This window comes from Abramis brama, assembly GCF_963993115.1.
Source record: "Abramis brama genome assembly, chromosome: 17".
In the NCBI taxonomy this organism is placed as follows: Eukaryota; Metazoa; Chordata; class Actinopteri; order Cypriniformes; family Leuciscidae; genus Abramis; species Abramis brama.
In genome coordinates, this window is record NC_139979.1 from 15,992,562 (window position 1) to 16,014,081 (window position 21,520).

A 21,520-nucleotide genomic window follows, 5' to 3' on the forward strand; every position below is an offset into this window, starting at 1 on the left:
CAGCTGTCTGGTCCAGCATCAGAGCTTAGAAACATGGATTAACAGTCTTTTCAATATCTCAGTAGTCAGTAAGTATACAATGAGGGATGATGGTTTGGTTGGTTATCATGATTTAATGAGTCCCTGCTCTGTGGATGATGTAACTGCAGTATTTTGGAGGCAAAAAAAAAAAGTACATTCTGATTAAATACATTTTTTTGCAAGGAACTTATAAATCACAAACATCAAAGGGAACAGAAACAATGTTTTTAGAGGTATTCACGTTAGCCACCAAATAATCACAAATTTCATGAGAGCTCAGAGTGTAGACTAAAATGTGCTAGAAAAAACTTTTTTCTTATTAGTAATTTAGTCTTGTTTTACAGTAAAATATCTAAACATCCTTAAAACAAGATAAATTAACTTTGTTGAATTCTTTTCAGAGACTTGAATTATGTTTATTTTTCATATTTCTCTATTATTTTCTTAGATTTATGCCTAAAAAATATATAACAAATCGCTGAACATGTTTAGAAATCGACAGTGTACCACATACTGAACATACTCAGAATAAACACATCTCAAATTTGGCAGTGCATATGACAGCTTTTATTCCTTTTGATTATAATTTAATAGGTGTAAGCAGTTAAAATAAACTAAATTAAAGCTTGAGATTTGTATTGATTTTCAGCTTAAAGGTCTATAAAAATTCAATTATGTCAAATGATATACTATTGTGGACATGATTACCAGTGTACAAGTAAACAACTATCAACAATGTTAAATTACACTGATCAAATTGATGAAAACTGCAAAAGAGGATTATATTCTATAAAACATGCAAAGTATTTGTTTTTTTCCACATATTCACATCCTTGAATGTTTCAGCCGTGATTATATGCAAGTGCGTAGAAATGAAATGCTCAGTTTGAATTCAAACATATATTGTTTCTTGTTGGCGAAGCAAGTTGTTTTTTTCATCATCTTCAATCTGCAAAAGAAGATTTTACAGTCACAATTGGTTCACAGTCTTTTCTAAAAAGCATTTAAAAGTGTTCTTTTTGGAAAGTCTTTAAAGACAGGAGTGTGTTTTAATATGAAAGGTGGAACAATAAAGCTGTTTGAGGTTGGATCCGTCCCTAAATCCCTGTGTTCCTCTCACATCTAGATACTGTAGATCAGTGGTTTGCAACCTTTTTGACTCCAAGCCCCCTTTGTTCAAGACAATATACAGGCCCTCCTGTCTAAGCTGATATGTACCACTGGTACTTCTGTTGTAATAATAATAATAATAAAAAAAAACACATAATGTTGTACATATAGAATTTTTAGAATTAGACTTAAATTTAAATAAATTATACTTAATGGGGCCAGTCCTCTGGTTGAGAGCCACTGCTATTTTTAACAATTCCTTGTTAAGCACATTATAACTATATGCAGTTGTGTGTGTATACATGTATGTATGTAACTCACTAAGCCCATTCTGACGAGTATCTCGCCGTTGAAATGGGGGAGCTGAGCTTTGCCAGAAGGTGAGTATGACGAGAGACGTCTGTCCCATTCAGTGGGTTCGAAATCTTCCTTGACCGCCATAAAGACACGCTTAAGTTCAGTAATGCTGGCGTGGTGCTTTAAAATAATCTCCTGGGACACATCCAAGTCCTAAAGAGAGCATATATTATGATTAATTTAGTATAGGATTACCATTAAAGTAGACAAGCCAATATAAATTTCACACACTTCACAAACCTCCAGCATCAGAATGCTGTGACGAACGTAAATGCTCTCTCCTTCAATTTTCTTTGTCCATATCTGTGACTAAAAAAAAATAATAAAAAAAACACGATTATGGATTAATATGCTCTGGATAAGAAGGAACATGACAAAGATGATAGAAATAGATGAGTGTCTCACCTTCCTCATGAGCATGGACTCAGTCTCAGCCTGTTAGTGTTAAGAGAGAGAAGGATGATTTTTAGAGGATTGAAACTTTCACATGTTCTTTTGTGTGTATGTGAAGTTTACAGTATGAGTGTGTTTGTAACCTCAGACTCCAGTGTGATGTTCAGGATGTCTTTTGTCTTCTCCTGACGGGTTTTTGTAATGGACACAGGTTGTGCGGTCGGAGTGGAAGTCAGTGGTTGGTCAGCTGGGATCTGTGGGCGGGGTTTGGGCGGAGCCACTGGGGAAATAACAGGTGTGTGTGGAAGAGTGGGAACTAGAGAAAGAGAGATGTTCAGGAATACATGGTAACAGGTTTGTCAGACATTATAAAATATTAATTTCTTATAATCAAGTGTTTTTGATTCTGTTTGTGATACATACCATAATGTTTATGGGAAATGCCCATAAAGGTAAACCAATCGTCCTCCAATTCTGTCTGCAGCTGTACTGGTCTTTTCTCTGGTACCGATGGCCTTATTGGTCTTTCCTCAACTCTTATCTGTTTCCTCCTCTCTTCTTCCCTTCTCCTCTTCTCTTCCTCAGCCCTCCTGTCCACTTTAAGGTAATCTGCGACAACTTTAAAGAAAGTAGAGAATACGATTTTTTTTGACAAAGACTGCCAACTGTGCAATAGTGAAATCTGTCCCAAATACAGTATGTTGTTATTTTGTATGTAAATGGGACATATTTTTAAAAAGATTATATATTCAAAATTTAGTATTCAGTAAGATATAAGCAAAGACACATTCAATTGATCAAAAGTGATTTTTATATTGTTGCAAAAGATTGAAATAGAATATGAATATGTTCTTTTGAACTTTCTATTCATCAAAGAATCCTGAAAAATGTATCACTATTTCTATAAAATATTACGCAACACCACAGTTTTCAACATTAATAATAATAATGCATAATGCATCTTCAGAACCAAATCAGTATATTAGACGGATTTCAGAAGGATCATGTGACACTGAAGACTTTAGTAATGATGCTGAAAATTCAGCTTTGCCATCAGAAATAAATAACATTTTAAAATATATTTAAATAAAACCTGGATTTCTAAATTATAATAATATCTCAAAATATTACTGTTTTACTGTATCTTTAATCAAATAATTGCAACTTTGGTAAACATAATAGACTTTCAAAAACAGTAAAAATCTTACCAACACCAAACTTTTGAACAGTAGTGTGTGTGTGTGTGTGTGTATATATATATATATAAAGTGTGTATGTACCTGTTTCTTCTGGTGAAACATCAAAAAGAATGAACCAGTCGTCTTCTGCTTCAGTCTGAGGCTGTACTTCTGTTGCCAGAGTAATAGATGGTTGAGCTCTTCTGGATTCCAGTTCCTGTTTTCGCTTCTCTTGTTCTCTAAGTCTCCTCTTCTCCTCCTCTCTCACTCTCATCTCCTGCTGTCTGTCTCTGTCCTCCTGTTCTTTAATCCTACGCTCTTCAGTGGCCACTGAAACAACTGATCAAACATATTCTGATTACAATATGCCTCTCACCTGAAGCAATACCAGGATAGAACAGAGCTCAAAATCTGTGCTTCTGACATCTAAAAAAAAAAAAAAAGCACAGTAAACAATGCAGTTTGTGTGCACTTTTGTAGCGGATTTGCTTCATGAGAAGCTTGTTAAATTATTTGTACCACAGATTCATAAAAAACACACAAAACTCATCTTTATGAAAAGCATGTAATAATGATACTTGATACTAGTCTTGAGTAAAAACCTAATTTAGTATCCCTTTACAATATGTTAACAAGTTAACACTGGTTAATGCATTAACTAACATTAAATAACAATGAGCAATACATTTGTACAGTATTCATTAATCTTTGTTAATGCTAGTTAACAAAAATACAACTGTCCATTGTTAGTTTATGTTAAAAATGAACATTAACTAAGGTTAATAAAGGCTTTAGAAGCATTTTTATTGTTAGTTCATGTTATCTGATGTAGTTAATATTAACATATGGAACCTTGTTGTAAAGTGTTACCCATTATTTGAATTATACAGTTTACAGTAAAGTTGTATACTGTATATTAACATTACTATAGTATGTATCATGTTTTTTAAAGCATTTAATAATATTTGTTAAATGTTATTGTATACAATGTTTCATGTTAAAATGTATTGGTATGTGGTTTTCCATTACCTTTCATTGAGTTTATTATCTTTGTTATTACTGCTATACATCTATGATAGTGTTTAAAGGCATGTGTGGTGCTGTACCTGATGGAAAACTCTTCTGCTCATAAGGCACTTCGTCAGAAAGCTGAAACCAGTCGTCATCAACTTCCCTGGGCACCACTGGAAACTGGGGGGTTTGTACGATGCTCGTCCTCTTCTTCTCTGGTACTGTTATTTGTTCTTTAGTGCTCACGGTCATCACCTCAATCACTTTCTCCTCTGTCCTCCCTCTGCTCTGAATCTTCTCCTCTCTGGTCTCCTCATAAAGCTCAACAGTTGTGCCTCGCGGCTGTGGAGACGAGGGCACTGAAACAAACAATGTATGATGAATGTTTCGATGTGTTTTTCATGTGTGCATTTGTGGTTGTGTGTGAGTGTGTGTACCTGATTCTATAGGAGAAACATCAAAAATGATGAACCAGTCGTCCTCTATGTCTCTTTCAGGCTCTGCAAGTGGCTCTGGCCTTCTATAATTCACTGTCACCTGCTCCTGTTGTTTTATCTGCACCTCTTCTTTTCTCCTCTCAACAGCTCTCTTCTCTTCAGCCTCCAAAGGAGCCACAGACACAACACGAGTCTCTGGAGTGACAGACACTAAAAATTAGAAATGACCTGTTATCAATGAAATTTACCACAATAACGAACTTGAAGTGTAGTAAACAGAAGTAATCGCAAAAATCCATTAGCTTTCTCACAATATAAAACACTTAAAATGCAAATTCTAGCATTATCTACTCACCCCCATCATGGTACTCAAAGATTATTTTTCTTAACACACTGGCAAAAAAAAATTATTTTCTTGTTTGAAGCCCAAATCTCACGAAAGGTTGTTAGATTTATGCTTACAACGACAAAAAATTGGTTTGAGAAAAATTATTGTTGTTAAAAATACTGATTAATAATTTAAATATTTTTATTTATTTATTATTTTGTAGTATAATTGAATTGTATCAGTGTTATTTAAGTATTATTTATATATTTAATAATATTTTATAATTAGCTTGTGTTTTTATATTTTCATATAAAATAAATTTAAAGTTATAGTCTTTTTTTTATATATATATATTTCTATATAGATTTAATTTATTTTTATTTCGGTTTTATTTTTAGTAATTGTAATACTTCAACTTGAACCTATTTCATTTAGTTGCCAGTGCAACATTTCTAATAGATTTCTAATGATTTTTAATAATCTTATTAATTTATTAATCTTAATAATTTTTTTTGAATAAATGCCACAGTTACTTTTCATGTTTGTTTTACAGAAATGTGCAGCTTGGACATTCTACTTAATAACGTCTTATTTGTTACATGGAAGAAAAAAAATCATACCGGTTTATAAAATAGCGGTTTATAAAAAAAATCATACAGTGACAGGAGGGTGAATAACTGATGACAGAATTTATGGGTGAACTGTCTTACATCTGAATCTTTATCACACAAATATCAGAATTCTAAAATGTGAATTTGATTGTGAATATGCTTGCAGAAAGAAGTACTTCACCTGATGAAAAACTCTTCTGCTCATAAGGCACTTTGTCAAAAAGCTGAAACCAGTCGTCATCAACTTCCCTGGGCACCACTGGAAACTGGGGGGTTTGTACGATGCTTGTCCTCTTCTTCTCTGGTACTGTTATTTGTTCTTTAGTGCTCACGGTCATCACCTCAATCACTTTCTCCTCAGTCCTCCCTCTGCTCTGAATCTTCTCCTCTCTGGTCTCCTCATAAAGCTCAACAGATGGACCTTGCAGCTGTGGATACAAGGGCTCTGCAACAAACACAACCCATGATGTATGTTTAGATATGTGTGCTTATGTGTGTGTGTGTGTGTGTGTGATTGTTGTTGTACAACATGTAAATGTTTGTACCTGATTCTTCAGGAGAAACATCAGAAATGATGAACCAGTCCTCCACGTCTCTTTGAGGTTGTGCTGCTCTCTGCTCAAGAATAACTGGCTGTGGTCTCCTATCTTTCAGTGTTACCTGCTCCTGTTTTATCTGCACCTCCTCTGTTCTTAATCTGCTCTGGATCACCTCCTCTCTGATCTCCTCATTCAGGTCTGCAGATGGGCTTAGTAGATGTGGAAAAGTCAAGGGCTCTAAAAAACAAAATGCATAATGTATGGTTTGATTTGTGTGATTTTGTGTTTGCAAATTGTTTTTAATTCATATATTACATTGTACATATATATACATACATACATATATACTGTATATGTATAAACATTTTAATGCCAATATGTATATGGTTGTCTGGAACAATATGGTGGACATTTAGTAATGCTGTATGTCAAAAATACAATCTGTTAATTGTTTTAAATAATATATTTAACTTATTGAGAAATAAGTATTCATATCAGGGAATAATGAGACATAATTAGAAAGTATTAAATGAGCAATTATTAATCATTTGTTTTAAAAAGAATGTTGGACGAATAAGTCTAATAAATGTGGATGTTATGAATTTCTTTCACTTCAGTAAAAGCCCAACTTCCTGTGATGTATGGCCAGTTGAATTCAAGTTTCAACTAATGAAATGTGTCAAATCATTAATATTGAATTTGGCCCAAACCTGATGTGGTATAGATGTGCTCCTGAATCAACACCCATCCTAACCATAAACTACACTTGTCATTGTTGATAGGAATATTGTTATATGATGTTCTAGGCTGATGACACTGAGGAAATTCACACTAAGCAACATGTACCCGATTCTTTAGAAGAAACATCAAAAATGATGAACCAGTCGTCCTCCACGTCTCTTTGAGGTTGTGCTGCTCTCTGCTCAAGAATAAGTGTCTGTGGTCTCCCATAATCTTCTGCCACCTGCTCCTGTTGTTTTATCTGCTCTGTTTTCACTCCTCTCCGGATCATGTCCTCTCTGGTCTCTTCATACAGCTCAACAGAGGGCGCTGAAACAAACACAATCCATCACACACATATTGATTTCTTGTTTGATTTACATGAGTGCATGATAGTGATTGTGTGAGAGCATGTACCTGATCTTTTAGGAGAACCATCCAAAACGACAAACCAGTCGTCGTCTTCATCTGTTTGAGGCTCTGCCGCTCTCTGCTCAAGAACAACTGTCTGTGGTCTCCCATAATCCACTGTCACCGGCTTCTGTTGTTCTTTCTGTACCTCCTCTGTTTCCACTCTGCTCGGAATCACCTCCTCTGTAGTCTGTGTTTTAGGCTTCTCTGGTGGCACCAGCTCTTGCTGTATTTTCCTTTCTACCTCTCTCTTCTCTTCTTCAGCCTGATATTCTTCAGGAACGGAGCTGCTCACATCTGGTAGCAGAAATCCATTTGAGTGGTTTGTTGACATTTGTTGAGAAGCATTATTATTAATATAAAAAAATCCATTATTTTCTTCCACTACGAGCTCTTTGTCTTTAATTCTGATTGGTTGTCAATTATTTTATCGTTCATCAGCTGTAAAAAGTTGTTCTGAAAAAGATTCCAATGATATTGTTCCTCTGTGTCATTATTGTTAGTGCTGTGGTGTGGACTTCACTATTCTCATTTAAATTAGAACGATTATTAAAACTTTGTTGCTATAGTTATTGTTCTTGGTGTGAACGGCCCTTAAAGTCAGCATGAAATCATAATTGACAATTCTTGTTTTTTAGGGAATATTGCAGTATTTATTATACATTATTTAGATGGCGCAAACAACCAATCAGAATAGAGTATTTCAGAAAGCCGTGTAATTAAAACAGAAAAGTATTTTATAGATACCTGAAAGAAGATGCGATATCTCCATGGTTTGTGGGAGCACATCCAATAGAATGTACCAATCATCGTCTTTCTTCATTAGTTTGGGGGGGATATATACTATCTGTTGCAACTCTTCCTGAACTCTTCCTAAGAAAATATGATGTTTCCACCTTAGGCACTTCAATTAGCTTTTCAATTTAACTTAGAAATATATTTAATGAAAAAGCAATGGACAAAATTTCATAACATATGACATGAGACATGATAAAATCACATGACATACCTATGGGAGTAGGCGTAAGCATCAATGGCCTGCGATCTAGTAAAATGTACCAATCATCTGTCTCCACATGTTGAAGCTCCTCCTTTTCAACTTGCCGCAACCTTTGTTCCAAACTTTCCACTTCCTGTAATCCAACCCTCATTTCTTCCACCTCAGCTAGCTTTCGTTCGATAGCCTCAACCTCCTCCAGTCTCTGCTCCATGATTTCCAGTCTCTCAAAAGTGTCTCCAGAACCAAATTTCCTCTCTTCAGTGACCATAACACGTCTTTCTACCATCTCCATCCTCTCTATCTTTTTCTCAACATCTACTTGTGGTTCCACCAAAGAGTTGACCTCCTGTGTCCATTGTTTAGTGATTACTACCCTCTGTATTCTTTCTCCATTGACTTCTAGTACTTCCTCTCTTAGTGTCTCCTTTAGAGGTTTCATTACTTCCTGGTGTTCTTTCTCGATAACATCAGACCCCTCCTGGACCACCTGAACTTTATGTTTTATCACAAGCTCATCTGTGAGCCTTTCGTCTGACCCCTCCACAACTTCCACGTCCTCTCTCAGTTCTTCCATCTGAAGAGGCTGCTGGACGCCTGATAGTGAAACTGGAACAAAATAAACCAAAATGACAACCAATCACAGCTCTTTCAATGTCAAGATTTAATGGAAACTATAATATTTATTTACGCAGAGCAGTCCAGAGGGACTTGTGCGTTTCTTCTTGAATGTCATGGAAAATGTCAGCCCAGGCTGCCCTTTTATCCGTATGTCAACAAACTTGGTTTATTACCAGAGCTTGACTTTTTGGCATGTGGATGGAAGTGAAAAAGCATAAGTAAGGTGCAAGCTCCAAAAATATGATAAAGCCTATACCAAAATCACAATTAACAATTATCAATATTTGAAAATATTTTTATTGATAAAGGGTTAGTTCACTCAAAAATGAAATTTCAGTCATTAATTACACACCCTCATGTCGTTCCAAACCTGTAAGACATTTGTTCATCATTGGAACACACATGAAGATCTTTTTAATCAAATCTGTCCCTCCATTCCCAGGTGAAAAAGACGTACTATTAAATATATAAAAAATGTACTTGAGTATGTTTTTAGTACAATACATACTTTAATGCATTTTTAATACATTTAACAGTACGTCTTTTTCACCTGGGTTGACAGCAACGCAACTACCACTTTCAAGCCCCAGAAAGGTTTTAAAGACATCATTAAAGTAATTTGTGTGACTCCAGTGGTTTAACTTCAATTTTATAAAGATCTTCACTTTATGATATTAATTTGTGTTCCAAAGATAAACAATGTCTTATAGGTTTGGAACAACATGAGGGTGAGTATTTTTGGTTGAATTAACCCTTTAATATTTTAGGAGTTATAATAATTCATCATTTAATATTTAATAATTATTTATTTTCCCCAAATGATATAACTATATATTCTAGAGTATGTGCATGCTCAGTTAGGCATGGGTTAATGCTCAGTTAGGCAGGCTTTTCTAAAGATGTACACAGTGAGAGCATTAGAAAAGACTTACATGAGCTGCTGTCAAGGAGGACACACCAATCATCTGCATGATGCTTCCACTCCTGCAGCTTTTGGCTTTCCAGCATCCCATCATCTGTACAGGATGTTTGCAGTTCATCAGAAAATATTTTTAATGGTATAACGAGCAAAGATTCAAAAAGGAACCAAAATCATATAGTGAAATGTATTTGTTTAAACAAGGCTAATATGTGTTTGACACAAATATATATATATTTTTTGGTCAAATGGCAAGAGCAAGACTGCCTATTTATTTAGTATTCTTTGATCATAAAGGTGATAAGATCTGAGAGACTGAGAGTAGATAAATATGTATAATGCAGTCAGTTATTTCAGTCAGATTACATTATTTCAATTTGCCATAGAACTTTACCTGATGTAGAAATGTGCCATTTGTCTGGACCATAGACCAGGAACCAGTCGTCAAACTCAGCTCGAACTGGTTGCGTTAGAATATCAAGAATTTCTTCATTTGCTGAAAACAAACAAACATTTAAAGTCAATCATTTGTATCCATAAATAAATAAATAAATAATCAAAAACTACATATCAAATCAAATAAACTACAACTAAAACGAAATAAATAAATAAAAGGTTGCCTTTTCTCTTGATGATATAACGTGTGAATCGTGGAGGAGCTCGCGTGATGTCGCCACTGGCCTCCAGACACTCAGACTGAGTGCGTCCATGGTGGCGGAACCTTGAACCCAAGGTCAAGAGCCGTTTTGCTTTTGTGTCTTGAAGTCTGTTTCTGAAAAACACATTAAGAGGTATGGACGTATTTCTTGAAATATCCCAAAGAGGTTGGAAAAAGCATGTTTTACTTCGAATAATTGTTTCAAAGAATGTATACATTTGACTGGAGCGCCCCCTTGTGTTTCTTGTGGTCACATGGACACACAAAAAAATGTCTGAACCTTGTTACATACTGACTGTAAGCCTTGGTTAGGTAATAAACATACATAGGCTACATGGGCTGGCTTACCTGAAGAAGCTATGATGTTCTACAGAGCATTTCCATAGTTGTTTGCAGGCTCGGTAGGTGGCCAAACTAAAGCTGATGTCACCCTCAGACTCATCCTGCTAAATCAGGTCAAATGGAAAAAGTTGACCACATTAGCGTGTGTTACTACTCCAAAAGAGCAAGAGCAATGCATAATCCAAAAATAAAATAAATGGGTTTATGAAGAATAAAGCTAGTGTGCATGAATACCTCAGAAGGACGCATCTTGAGAAGGAAGGTGCTGCGTTTGTGGGAGATTTTAAGAACTCTGGGCCAAAGGAAAACATTTGTTTTTATCTCATCCTCGTAAACCATCAGTCCCTCAGAGCACACGCCGAGCATCACATCTGCATCGCTGACATCCTATCAACAAATCAAACATTATATTAAAGATGTGCACTGTCCATGCCCTGTTAAGGGCTAGTTCATCCAAAAATTAAAATTCTGCTATCACTCAATGTTGTTTCAAGCCATAAGACTTTCTGTTTTCTGTGGAACACAAAAGAAGACTTTGAAGAATGTTTTTGTTCAAAAAATGAAAGTCAATGGGGTCGAAAAACAACACTTGACCCCATTGACTTTCATTTTCTGGACATTCTTCAAGATATCTTCTTTTGTGTTTCGCAGAAGACAACATTTTGAACTGCTGCTTTAATACATTCCAAATACTTTCAAACTGTTTAAGCACAAGTTGAGTTGACAAATTAAAATTACTTTGGCAGGATGCAGGTCCACTCCATACATGGGAAGCCCCATGGCGTTCTCAAGGAAAAGCATATCTGCCTGGGCAGGACTCATGAATCTGTGTAGTACACAAAGAAATTGTACAAATGTGTTTTTGTGTGTGAGTTAGTGTACATATATGTGTGTATGATTGTTGGTACAGGATACCTGTATGTGGAATGCAGCTCCATCACTCTCTCCTCCAGCTCTTCACTCTGATTGGGTGCAAGAACAATTTCACTGACATAGTTGTTCTTGTGGAGATTTGGGTCGTAATCTCCAAGTGTTGACTGAACTGTGTATGAACCCAACAGAGCCAAGATGTCTGATGGACAGGGCAGTCGCCCAATCAGAATATCTTTCCTCAGCTGAAGACACAGGAGATATCTGAAAGAATTACATGGAGTAGTAAGTGTTCAGTAAACAAAGAAAGAAAAACAAGCACAAATGTATCAACACAACTATAAGGAGTTCAATGTGTATGTTTTATATGTGTGCATTTGTCTCTTGTTGTACCTAGTGATGTCCTCAGCCAGAATTGAGGGATCGGGTGGGTAAAACTTGATGCTGAAAAAGAATTCAGTTACTGGACCTGAAACCAAACAAACAGGGAACAAATGTAGAGCTGAAAACGCAAGCATGTGTGAATCTGCACCGTCCACTAATAATGTATATGTGAAAATCTCATACTTTTTATCTGTTTTCGGATCTCTTTAGCACAGTCCAGCCATACCTGAATCAATAAACACAGAATAATGCTTAAAACAAATGAGTTTTTATTTGTCAAATGATTGAATATAAGAGAATCTCTATATGCCAGTGTGATATAAAATGAAATAAATACCCTGGTACTAGGAGAATCCCACATAACCAGACCATAATAATCCCTCTCCAGCAGGTCAAGGTGTTTACAAACTTTACTGAAGAGATCCTGTCCCACTGCATTTCTCTGTGCAAGAAGAAATTGAGTTTTAATAATAACATCTATATCTTTTTAATCTGTCTTTGAATTATTATTTTTTACAGTAAAAATATCTAAAAATCTTTAAAGCAAGATGAATTTACTTGTTTTGAGGTAATATGACTGAATTATTTTTGAATTTCTTGAAAGCATAAACCTAATTTATAACAAAACAAATATAAACTTAATTAAATATTATTATAATTCAATATATTGTCAAGAAAAAAAATCTTGTTTGAAGATTCCTGATTAAGAATGTGATTTTTTGCAATGTGAAAAAAAGGACAGAGAGTCTTTGTTCAGATACCTCCAGTTCCCACACAAAGTGGGTGTCATCCAGGAAATTCACTCGACACTGCAACATGTCTCTCAAAGTACTCTCTTCTCTTCTGTTTATTCCTCAGGTGGTCTCATCAGGCGATGAGCTGCAAAAGTTGCAAGGCTTTACAATTTTCTTTCGAACTGCACTTCAGTTCACATTCATGTTCCCGTGGTTCTAAAGCAGCACACGTCTGTATGAGGCATCATAAGAGGCCCTGCCCTCCCGCACTGTCCTGTTGTGTGATATTGATATGAGTGTTTTAGAAAGATATGACCCCCCCTTCACCCACTCACACACAAACACATAAATACATCAACATGCCTGTGATAAGTGAGGGGGTCAGTCATAAACATATTTATTTTATTATTTATTATCATATCATGACTTGAGAAAGAGGAGACAAGAAGGAATTACTACAGTATAAATGGATTATTTATTTAATATGATGTTACCCGGTCTTTTCTGACTAAGATAAGCTGATAAGAATGGGTGGGGTAGCCAAAGATCTTCATGCAACTCTTCCCTCACGTAACATTATATTCATATTACAAAATATGGGCAAAAATAACTAAAAAAAGAGAGATACTATAAGCTTTCCATACTGTTTATATGTCAAATGGTATTCAGGGTTTAAACTTTTCAACCACATGGTTTAAATATAATGTTGTGGTTCATGAAAAATAGTATGCAGGCCTATTACATTAATATTTTATATGAACGTCTTGAGAGTGAAAATGTCCTTAGTAAATCGGAATATTCTTTTATATTCACAGTGTTACTTAGACAGTGTTTTTTTTTTTGGCTATAGCCGATTTTTCTGTTAACTAACTTAAATTAAGTCCTAAAATGTTTTATTGCCTAATATAAATGAAATGAGTCTGTATGAAAATAACATGAATGATCAGCCTACCTGTGCTTGTGAGGTCTTCATTCGTCTTCTCATGTAGCAGCTCCCAGCAGTCTATGATGAGGGTGGAGGATCAACACTATTTCCATGACGTTAGTACTGAGATAATGAACCGTGCAGATGAAACCAGACCTAGCATATCTTAAACAAAACTGAAAACATTTCAAACACTATTTTTTAAATAATGAGTATCCCCCCCATAACATAGCCGACAACAGCTTTATTTTTAACGTTGCAAAGAGCTAAACCACATTTACTGATCTGATGGACACTTGGGTGTTAATATTAAACTAAGCCTTTCCATCCATCTTTTCACTCTCCCATCTTCTTCTCCAGTGTAGGGTCAAGGGAATGGTGGAGTCTTTCTAAGCAAGCCTTTCTATTTAACACTATATTTCAGTGTAAGCGGAAACGCAGTATGATATTATTATATAAATGTGTGTCTTGGGCAATTGAATCCTAGAGCAGTCCTCTGTCTGTTATCTGTCTCAGTGCAGGGGAAAGCATGAGACTTAGATAACACTGTAACTGTCAAACTTCTACACATGTACAGTCTAGACATTTAAGACCAGTGGACAGTTGCATAAACTGCTAGTCTTACAAGTTAATATTTTTTTTCTCTTTTTTTTAAAGCCACTTACATAAAATGTAGATTGGACTAATTTGAAGCTGAAAAGCAAAACTGATTATGGTCAAGCTAGTTCTTAATTAGTTAAATGACACAATAATTTGGACATCAATTTTAGCTAATCTAAATGAGTCTAGTGCAATCTGAGATTTTTCTATTATTAACCAATGTGGGTGTTCCTTTTTCTTGATGGGAGGACGCAAAACTGAAATAACGTTTGAGACATAAGAAACACATTCAGTCTGATAAGTGAGATCATTTATTGTTGTTTAATCAATTTTCTTTAACTTTCACCTGCTGACAGCACACATTGTACAGCATATCTGTAAATAAACATACCTGACACAATTGAGCGGCAAATAAAAACGGAAAGAGTTATTGTTAACTATATTTAACTAAAAATAACTTGATAAAATTCTTGTTATTGAGTCACATGACCATAAATGCAACGCCATTTGTTATAAGTTCAAATAGCAGTGTAGCTGATTTAATGTTGACTTTTTTCATTCAACAGTAGAAGGGTTAATTGTAAGATTTAAAGTTGATTAAAAACACTTTCTCTACTTAATGATCAATAGTGTTTCTGCAGCAATAATACATATAGTAAATACCACAAATATTACATGAAAAATTATGATGCAAGCTTAATGTTTGCATAATATAACAGCATATTCTCCATAAAATTTCCATTTAAAGGAGTTTTCCAAGATTAGTACAAGTTACGCTCAACAGCATTTGTGGCGTAATGTTGATTACCACAGAAAATAGTTTTGGGGAAAAAAAAGAAAAAAAGAAGCAATAATCAAGGATCAAGGTTATGGTGCTGCACTTAAAATGGAAGGGAACGGGTCCAGTTTTTGGAGGATTTAAAAGCAGACACGTGAAACTTTTTTTATTTTATATTTATATTATTATATTTAATTATTATTATATGAAATTATATTTCATTTCAATTTTATAAATGTGCTTACATTAATTATACTTTTTAAAAATGTGCATTATTTGAGCTGTAAAGCTGATTAATCATCATTTTTGTAGTGGTTAAATAGGTTTTTAGTATTTATTTAGTCAGATTGACGAAACTGTAAAATTGGATATGACAGAAAATGTTAGTAATTTTTCCCACACTGAAATCATGTTAGCACATATTGTTTATGTCTTGTGGCTATACTAATAAAACAGTATTTTAAAGTTTATACATTTGTTGTAAGATTCTTACTGCAATTCAGATTTTAAGGAAAAAGGAGAATCATGGTGCAATGCATTTCTGTGGTAATCATTAAAACATAATGCCACAATGCTGTTGTTGGCTTAACTTGTACTGGATCCAAAAGCTCAATATAATTCAAACTGTATATCAACTTTAGAAGAGGTTTTAGACTCTTCAGCCTTACCAGGCTTAGATGTTAGCATGTTAACTTATTGTTTGTTTATGCTCACTTTAGCAGGCAAGATAGAGATGGGTGTGCTCTGGAGCCCTGGGCCAAAGATGGGAAACAGCTTTTCATTGAACTTATCATTATACGTGCATAGGTGCTTGTTGTTGCCTGTATCCCAGAACGATACTTCTCCCTTCTCCATATTGACCTTTACCCTGATGGTTTCGGGCCTTCTCTCTAGATTCAGCACAGTGCGTGGAGTGGTCAGAGCATTGTAGACCCCTTTACTCAGGCCGATGGTCCACACTCCTGCTTTTGTTGTCACTGTGAACTTCCTCTTCCGAACTACTGACTCCTTGCATACTCCCAAGATCCATTTGGGGTGGTCAGCCACTCGGACCTCCCAACGGTGGCGTCCTGAGGAGAAACCTTCTGAACCAAGAACAAAAACACAGGGATCGAACCTCTCAGGGTTGTCTGGGAAAGACTGCCTCTCCTGACTTTCTTGCACACTGGAAAAATCAGGAGATATAGAGAGCCAAGGCGAGACTGTGTTGGGATCCAGGATTACAGGCACTGCAGACACAAAAATTTTAAGGTGACCCACAAAGTTCTCTGAGTTAGTATTACACATATTGTATACAAGATGAAATGTGCACTCACAACATGTGATATGAGATTGCATATTTTCCCAGATTTTGTAACCCAAAGCGCCTACATGCTTGGCCATGTTAATGAGAGCTCCTTCAACCTTCCTTGGTTCATCACCAGTCCACTGGGTTCTGTGACAGACATCAAGTGACGTTTACCCTCTTACACACAGTAGCATTAAAGTCACAATGAAATGGACTGAAACAGATTGTTGAAAAATGAAAAAATGTAGGACAGGGACATTTTGAGGTAAAAAAAAGAAAGAAAGAAACATTATGTTCACAATTGTTTATCAAAATCCAGTTATTTTAATAGGAATCCGAGCGATCAAGAATTTTGCGAGGGTGAAAGAATTGCCCATGAAAATTTCGCTACAGGTTCAGCTGGTCATGCGAATTAACCAACAGAAAACTGCTTGGCTTTAAAATGACTTCTTTAGCCGCTTTCCGACCAAGTAGTTACAGGAACTTAGTTCTAGGAACTGTCCACTTCTAAACAGTTCTAAGAACTACTCTCCCCCAAACTCGGTTTTGCTGTTTGCGTTCGCACTGGCCAAGTGGCCATAGGAACTGGTAGGAGGGGTAAGGGAGTGACGCAAGCACGGTGACTTTTATTTTGACGGCGCGACGGACCTTTATTTTGGCGGCGCTGAGAACGCCAGAGCAAACAATGCTCGCATTCTCTGTGTTTATTAGTTAGCAATCTGTCTAACAGTACTGTTTAATATCTTATTAGATAGAACTGTTATAGAAAGTAGACAGTATATGAAAAAAGGTTATTAGCCTATGCCGTGTGGTTGATGTCCAGTGTTGCTAGCTGGGCAGATAAACATAATCATGTTTGGCTTGGTCCCCTCAAAGTTGCGTTGGATTTTCTCTTCAGCATAAAGGTTTAGAGACCCATATATCACTGTTTTCCATGTTTGAATAGTTTATGGAGTAAATATATAGGCTATAATCTGTGTGTTTACATTCTAGCTGTTTTAAAAATGGCGGGCGTGCGTTCGGTCAATCAGCGTACACTAACGTCACGGATAGTTCCTATAGTGCTGGTTTAGACCCTACTCTGAAGTAGGACCCAAATTAGTTCCTACAAATGGAGTTCCTAGAACTAAAATCGTTCCTAGTTCCTGCGGTGCGAACACGCCAATATCCGGGTACTTTAGCCAATAGTTCTAGGAACTGTGAAAAGGTTCCTCCGGTCGGAAAGCGGCTATAGACAGTGGGAATTTTGCTAATGTGACCACACCTTAAAGATACAGTACACCCAAAATGAAATTAAGTAATTATTTACTAGTGTTTTTGTTGTTGTGTTTTTATTGATATTGATTTCTCAAAGTGTTGCGCTTGTGTGCTACACAGTGAACGTGCAGTCATACACAGCAGACCAATGGACGAGGTAATTGCTATTCACTGCCATTATATGGATGAGCATGAGCAGGACATTTTGTGATCCGAAAAGCAAAGAAGGACATATGGCATTAGAACACTAATGCCAAAGTAAATAATGACTTGATTTTCATTTTTGGGTGAACTAACCCTTTAAGATCTATAACATGCATTTAGAAACTAGATAGAGGGAAGTTTCATTTCATGTCAACTTTAAAGCATATTAGATGGAAAAAAGGGCAAAAAGGCATCAGTGTGAGCAAATATGACATATCTAGAGCAATTCATAGCATAACAGAAAAAATTGAGAGGCACATACCGTCTTTTTAGCTTCTGGAAATTCTGAGAAAGAAAATGTGAAAAGTTCACTTAAAAGAGCTGAATGAAGGATTCATGTATAATTTAGTTATTGGTTATGTTACAGTGTGAGAAAACCCTTTAGAAATGTAAGGGGTCAATGAACTAATGCTCAATTTCCATATCTTGTTTAGTTACCGGGTTTAATAAAAAGATTTTGCTGTATGTTTTAAGGCCTTGCATGGCTTAGCCCTACAGTACATTGGTGATCTCCTCCTCCTCCTTCCGCTTCCACAATATTTACAGGTTGAAGTTCATTTTTCCCCGTTGACTGATTTTTTTTTAGATTTAGGCCATTGTCCTGCAGAGTTTAGCTTCAACACCAATTAAACAGGCCTGATCCAGCTAATCAAGGTCTTACTTCCAGGCAGATGTGTTGAGGCCAGAATGGGGCAGGTTTGGATATCCCAGTTTTATTAATCTGTTCTTTTTTATTGTTACATTTTGTATTTATTGTAGTTTTGTTGATTGTAAAGCACTTAAGGTACAACATTTGTTGCTTTATAATGTGCTTTATAAATAAACTTGAACTTGAAAAGTGCAATTCATACATACACTGGAATGTACATCTGCTGAGCATGTTTAAGTAAGTCTAATCAAAATGTATGGATGCATATGTGTGTCCTGTTTACAATTGGTAAACAGAGTAAGTTTTAATCATTATCTGGTACACAAAAAGTTATTACCCCCCTCCAATAAAATCTTACCTGAAGGAAAGTCAAATCCTCGGCTCCCATTTCCCTCTTTACTGATTGAATCAATTCAGCAAGAGCTGAAATATCACGAGTGATGCTTTCAATCCTCTCATTCATCATCAGCTTCTTCTCATTTTCTTCTCTATGCAAAGCATTTATTCTAAATGTCTCCTGCTCATTTAAGACCTGATGGAGTCTCTCAAACTCCTGCTTGATTTGCGTTTCTGCCTCTTTGGTCTGGCCCTGTAACAAAACAGAGAAGTGAAATGAGCATATGGTTTAAATGATCAAGACTTTGTTGAAGTTTTTGGCCTTTAAAACGTTTTCAGAAACTGTTTACCTCAATAAAGGAGATTGTGTCTCTATATCTTTTTTTCGTTCTTTTGAAGGAGTCCTGCTTGCTTTCCAGTATTTTTATTTTCATGTTAAGTTCCTCCTTTAAAAAAAATTGCAAGTTAGAAATGTGCATTTATGCATTTCCATAAAAACAAAAGTCAGTATTCATTTTAGCTGTGACATGAAGGATGTTTCTTTTGGTTCACTACTTATCATGGTGAGGGGAAATGTAATGACTGAGCTCACCTGGCAGAAAGGCACTCCCTGATCTATCGGCACCAGCTCGTGTCCTGGGTGAAGAGTCACGCATTCCACACACACAGGTTCCTCGTCTTTAATGCAGAAGAGCTGGAAGGGGCGCTGGTGCAAACCACAGATGGCCTCATCGGAAGAACCTCCTGTTCTCCAGTTCCTCTCCTTTTTATAGGATACGCAGGTGTTGTTCAGTGCGCGGTTGGGGATCGGTGTCTCTCCGTCGCAGCATTTTCGGCACATCGGGCACTGCTTTTTCGTCTGGTTCTTCCAGCTGCTATCCAGACATTGCTGACAGAAACTATGGCTACACGAGAGCAACACGGGGTCCCTAAAAATGTCTTTACACACAGGACACGTTAAGTCTGATTCGAGAAGAGATTGTCTGTCTGTGATGTCCTCGTCATTGCATTCTGCCATGTTAGACTCGAGCTGTAGCCTACTTTCACTTTCGCAAAACGGAAATATTTTCTTATGGGAGTTTAAAAGATGCTTAAAAATCGCTGAGCTGTTTAAAACAGCAAACCTTTATCGCTTAAAATGTGTTGTTTAAAAAGAAAAGAAAAGTAGTAAGCATTTTTTTAAGGACGATGCGTTTTCGATACCTGTTTTCGTCGTATTTCTGTCACTGCAACTTCCGCGTGTGTGAGAGAGAGGGAGTGGGCGGGGATAGAAAATCAGGAAAATATAATAAAAGTGCAAACAGTCAAACAAGTTTGTCTACATTTTCATACAGAATTGGTTTGAAATCTCTCAACAACACCACTAGTTAATTGGCTTTTGATATATATAATTACAGATATATGAATTTCTGTCAGGAATTTCCGGGGCATGACCGGTTGAAGTTTTCTAGCACAGTTAACGTTATCTTAAAGTATTTTTTGTCGTGTGTGATATTTATTAATTGATAATACCTTAATAGAGTGCCGAAGTTATGACGTCATTTTGTAGGACAACCCGGAAGTTAGCGGCATGGGTTCCCTCGATCGAAAAGCAATGCATTTTCCCCATAGACTTTTGGAAAATCGCAAAAAATAAGATCTGTGTTCAACAAAGAGTTGTGACCCTAACACGTTTTGTCTATCAAGATAATCTTTACAAGCTAATCCAAAATTTATACATTTTGAAGCCTAAATAAAGCCGTCAGATATAAAATGCTAACAGTAGGCTATAAACGGACTACAGCCATAGACAGTAAAAGAAATGGACACAGCGACCCCATTGGAACTCAATTGAGACAAGTGAAGCCCATTTTCAGCGATTTCTTAGCACTTCCTTTCCTGACGCGCAGACTCAAACCGAGCAAAGCGTTACACGGACCACGTGAGCAACCCGTCTGTCTTCTAGTAGCTGTGCCAAGAGAAATCTGAATATTACCCTTCCGAATCTTGCAGAGACGGAGAGTGTGAGTAGGAGCTGTCCATAAGCTTGGAGCAGGAGAAACTTTTGCTAGGTATTCTGATTAATTATATTGTCATTTTGCCTCCACGTCCCCCCGATTGCCCGCGAGCTTCTCCTCCCGTCTATACGGTAATCTCTCTAGTGTGCGACAGAGAGTCGCGTGGTTATGACGCAATCGTTAGCCTACTTTTACAAAAACTGCTTCTACGGGTCCATAACATAAGCTACAAGGTAATGGAGCATTTTATACATTGTCGTGTATCTTTAGAAATAAATAATGGACAAATGGAGTCTTTAAACGCCTCAGATGTAAAGTTATTCGCTGTCAAAGTGACGCCAAAATGAATGGGAGTCAATGGGATGCTAACGCAAGTGAAGTTCTGCTACAAGATGTCGGCACCCGGCTGACTTCAACTTCCGGTCGACTTCCTTCCCGCCTGACTACAGCACACCATGGTCGCGGATTAACGTCATCATCAAGCTTCCTCAAACTTTATTTAAAAAACACGCTCGCTCATTATGATCTGCGCTGTGTATGAACCTATTTTTTACAGTCTATGGTATGAACCTATTTTTACAGTCTATGGTATGAACACTTATCCACTTTTTCATGAGAAATATTGCCCATTCGTTTTTTCCAAAAATGTTAGAAACTAATTTTGTTTATGCGTGCCTCTCTGAGATTTTTTTTTATCTTTTATTATTTTGTTAGTTTATATAAACCTTAATATTATTTTCTTTGTGATTAAGATTATTATGCCTGATCATTGTGCCCCAAATAAACTTTAAAGATTATCTTTCACTGTATTATGTTTGATTGTATGTTTGCATACCATTTGCTAA

The 21,520-nt window shown here is 36.3% G+C and overlaps 2 protein-coding genes across 15 annotated transcripts; both read right to left on the reverse strand.

The window, feature by feature from the left end:
- Positions 1–412: 412 nt before the first annotated feature.
- On the reverse strand, positions 413–13,993 carry epb41b (erythrocyte membrane protein band 4.1b). 14 transcript variants are annotated; one of them, XM_084088550.1, is made up of 27 exons: positions 13,594–13,993; positions 12,669–12,786; positions 12,245–12,349; positions 12,091–12,133; positions 11,917–11,992; positions 11,569–11,787; positions 11,392–11,479; positions 10,888–11,040; positions 10,660–10,757; positions 10,274–10,425; positions 10,048–10,149; positions 9,667–9,750; positions 8,126–8,722; positions 7,864–7,989; positions 7,123–7,413; positions 6,832–7,035; positions 5,992–6,222; positions 5,628–5,891; positions 4,508–4,702; positions 4,166–4,429; positions 3,162–3,398; positions 2,305–2,499; positions 2,025–2,197; positions 1,894–1,923; positions 1,720–1,797; positions 1,453–1,641; positions 413–970 (listed from the first exon to the last, which is right to left on the reverse strand). In XM_084088550.1, the coding sequence occupies exons 2-27, from the start codon at positions 12,723–12,725 to the stop codon at positions 914–916; spliced, it is 4,308 nt and encodes a 1,435-aa protein (XP_083944676.1). In that variant the 5' UTR covers positions 12,726–12,786; positions 13,594–13,993; the 3' UTR covers positions 413–913. The 14 variants fall into 14 exon arrangements, with proteins under 14 accessions (XP_083944676.1, XP_083944671.1, XP_083944667.1 ...); XM_084088545.1 differs by having other exon boundaries at positions 4,508–4,717; positions 10,660–10,754; positions 13,594–13,734; XM_084088541.1 differs by having other exon boundaries at positions 1,729–1,797; positions 13,594–13,734.
- Positions 13,994–15,137: 1,144 nt separating this feature from the next.
- trim35-28 (tripartite motif containing 35-28) lies at positions 15,138–20,574 on the reverse strand. Its single transcript, XM_084088556.1, has 6 exons — positions 19,271–20,574; positions 19,029–19,124; positions 18,701–18,931; positions 17,956–17,978; positions 16,261–16,379; positions 15,138–16,173 (listed from the first exon to the last, which is right to left on the reverse strand). Exons 1-6 carry the CDS (start codon positions 19,694–19,696, stop codon positions 15,638–15,640), a joined length of 1,431 nt encoding a protein of 476 aa, XP_083944682.1. The 5' UTR covers positions 19,697–20,574; the 3' UTR covers positions 15,138–15,637.
- Positions 20,575–21,520: the final 946 nt, after the last annotated feature.

What these genes read in the sequence shown, in the direction of transcription:
- epb41b (XM_084088544.1), bottom strand. Translation starts at nt 12,725, where the DNA reads ATGTTGCAGTGTCGAGTGAATTTCCTGGATGACACCCACTTTGTGTGG. An exon ending in TGGACCTGCATCCTGCCAAA is followed by an intron (nt 11,041 to 11,391) that starts GTAATTTTAATT and finishes ATTTGTTGATAG; the next exon opens with GATGTCAGCGATGCAGATGT. An exon ending in TGTTTCTCCTGAAGAATCAG is followed by an intron (nt 5,892 to 5,991) that starts GTACAAACATTT and finishes TGTTTGTTGCAG; the next exon opens with AGCCCTTGTATCCACAGCTG.
- trim35-28 (XM_084088556.1), bottom strand. Translation starts at nt 19,696, where the DNA reads ATGGCAGAATGCAATGACGAGGACATCACAGACAGACAATCTCTTCTC. An exon ending in ACACAATCTCCTTTATTGAG is followed by an intron (nt 18,932 to 19,028) that starts GTAAACAGTTTC and finishes GTTTTGTTACAG; the next exon opens with GGCCAGACCAAAGAGGCAGA. An exon ending in TTCCAGAAGCTAAAAAGACG is followed by an intron (nt 16,380 to 17,955) that starts GTATGTGCCTCT and finishes TGTCTGTCACAG; the next exon opens with AACCCAGTGGACTGGTGATG.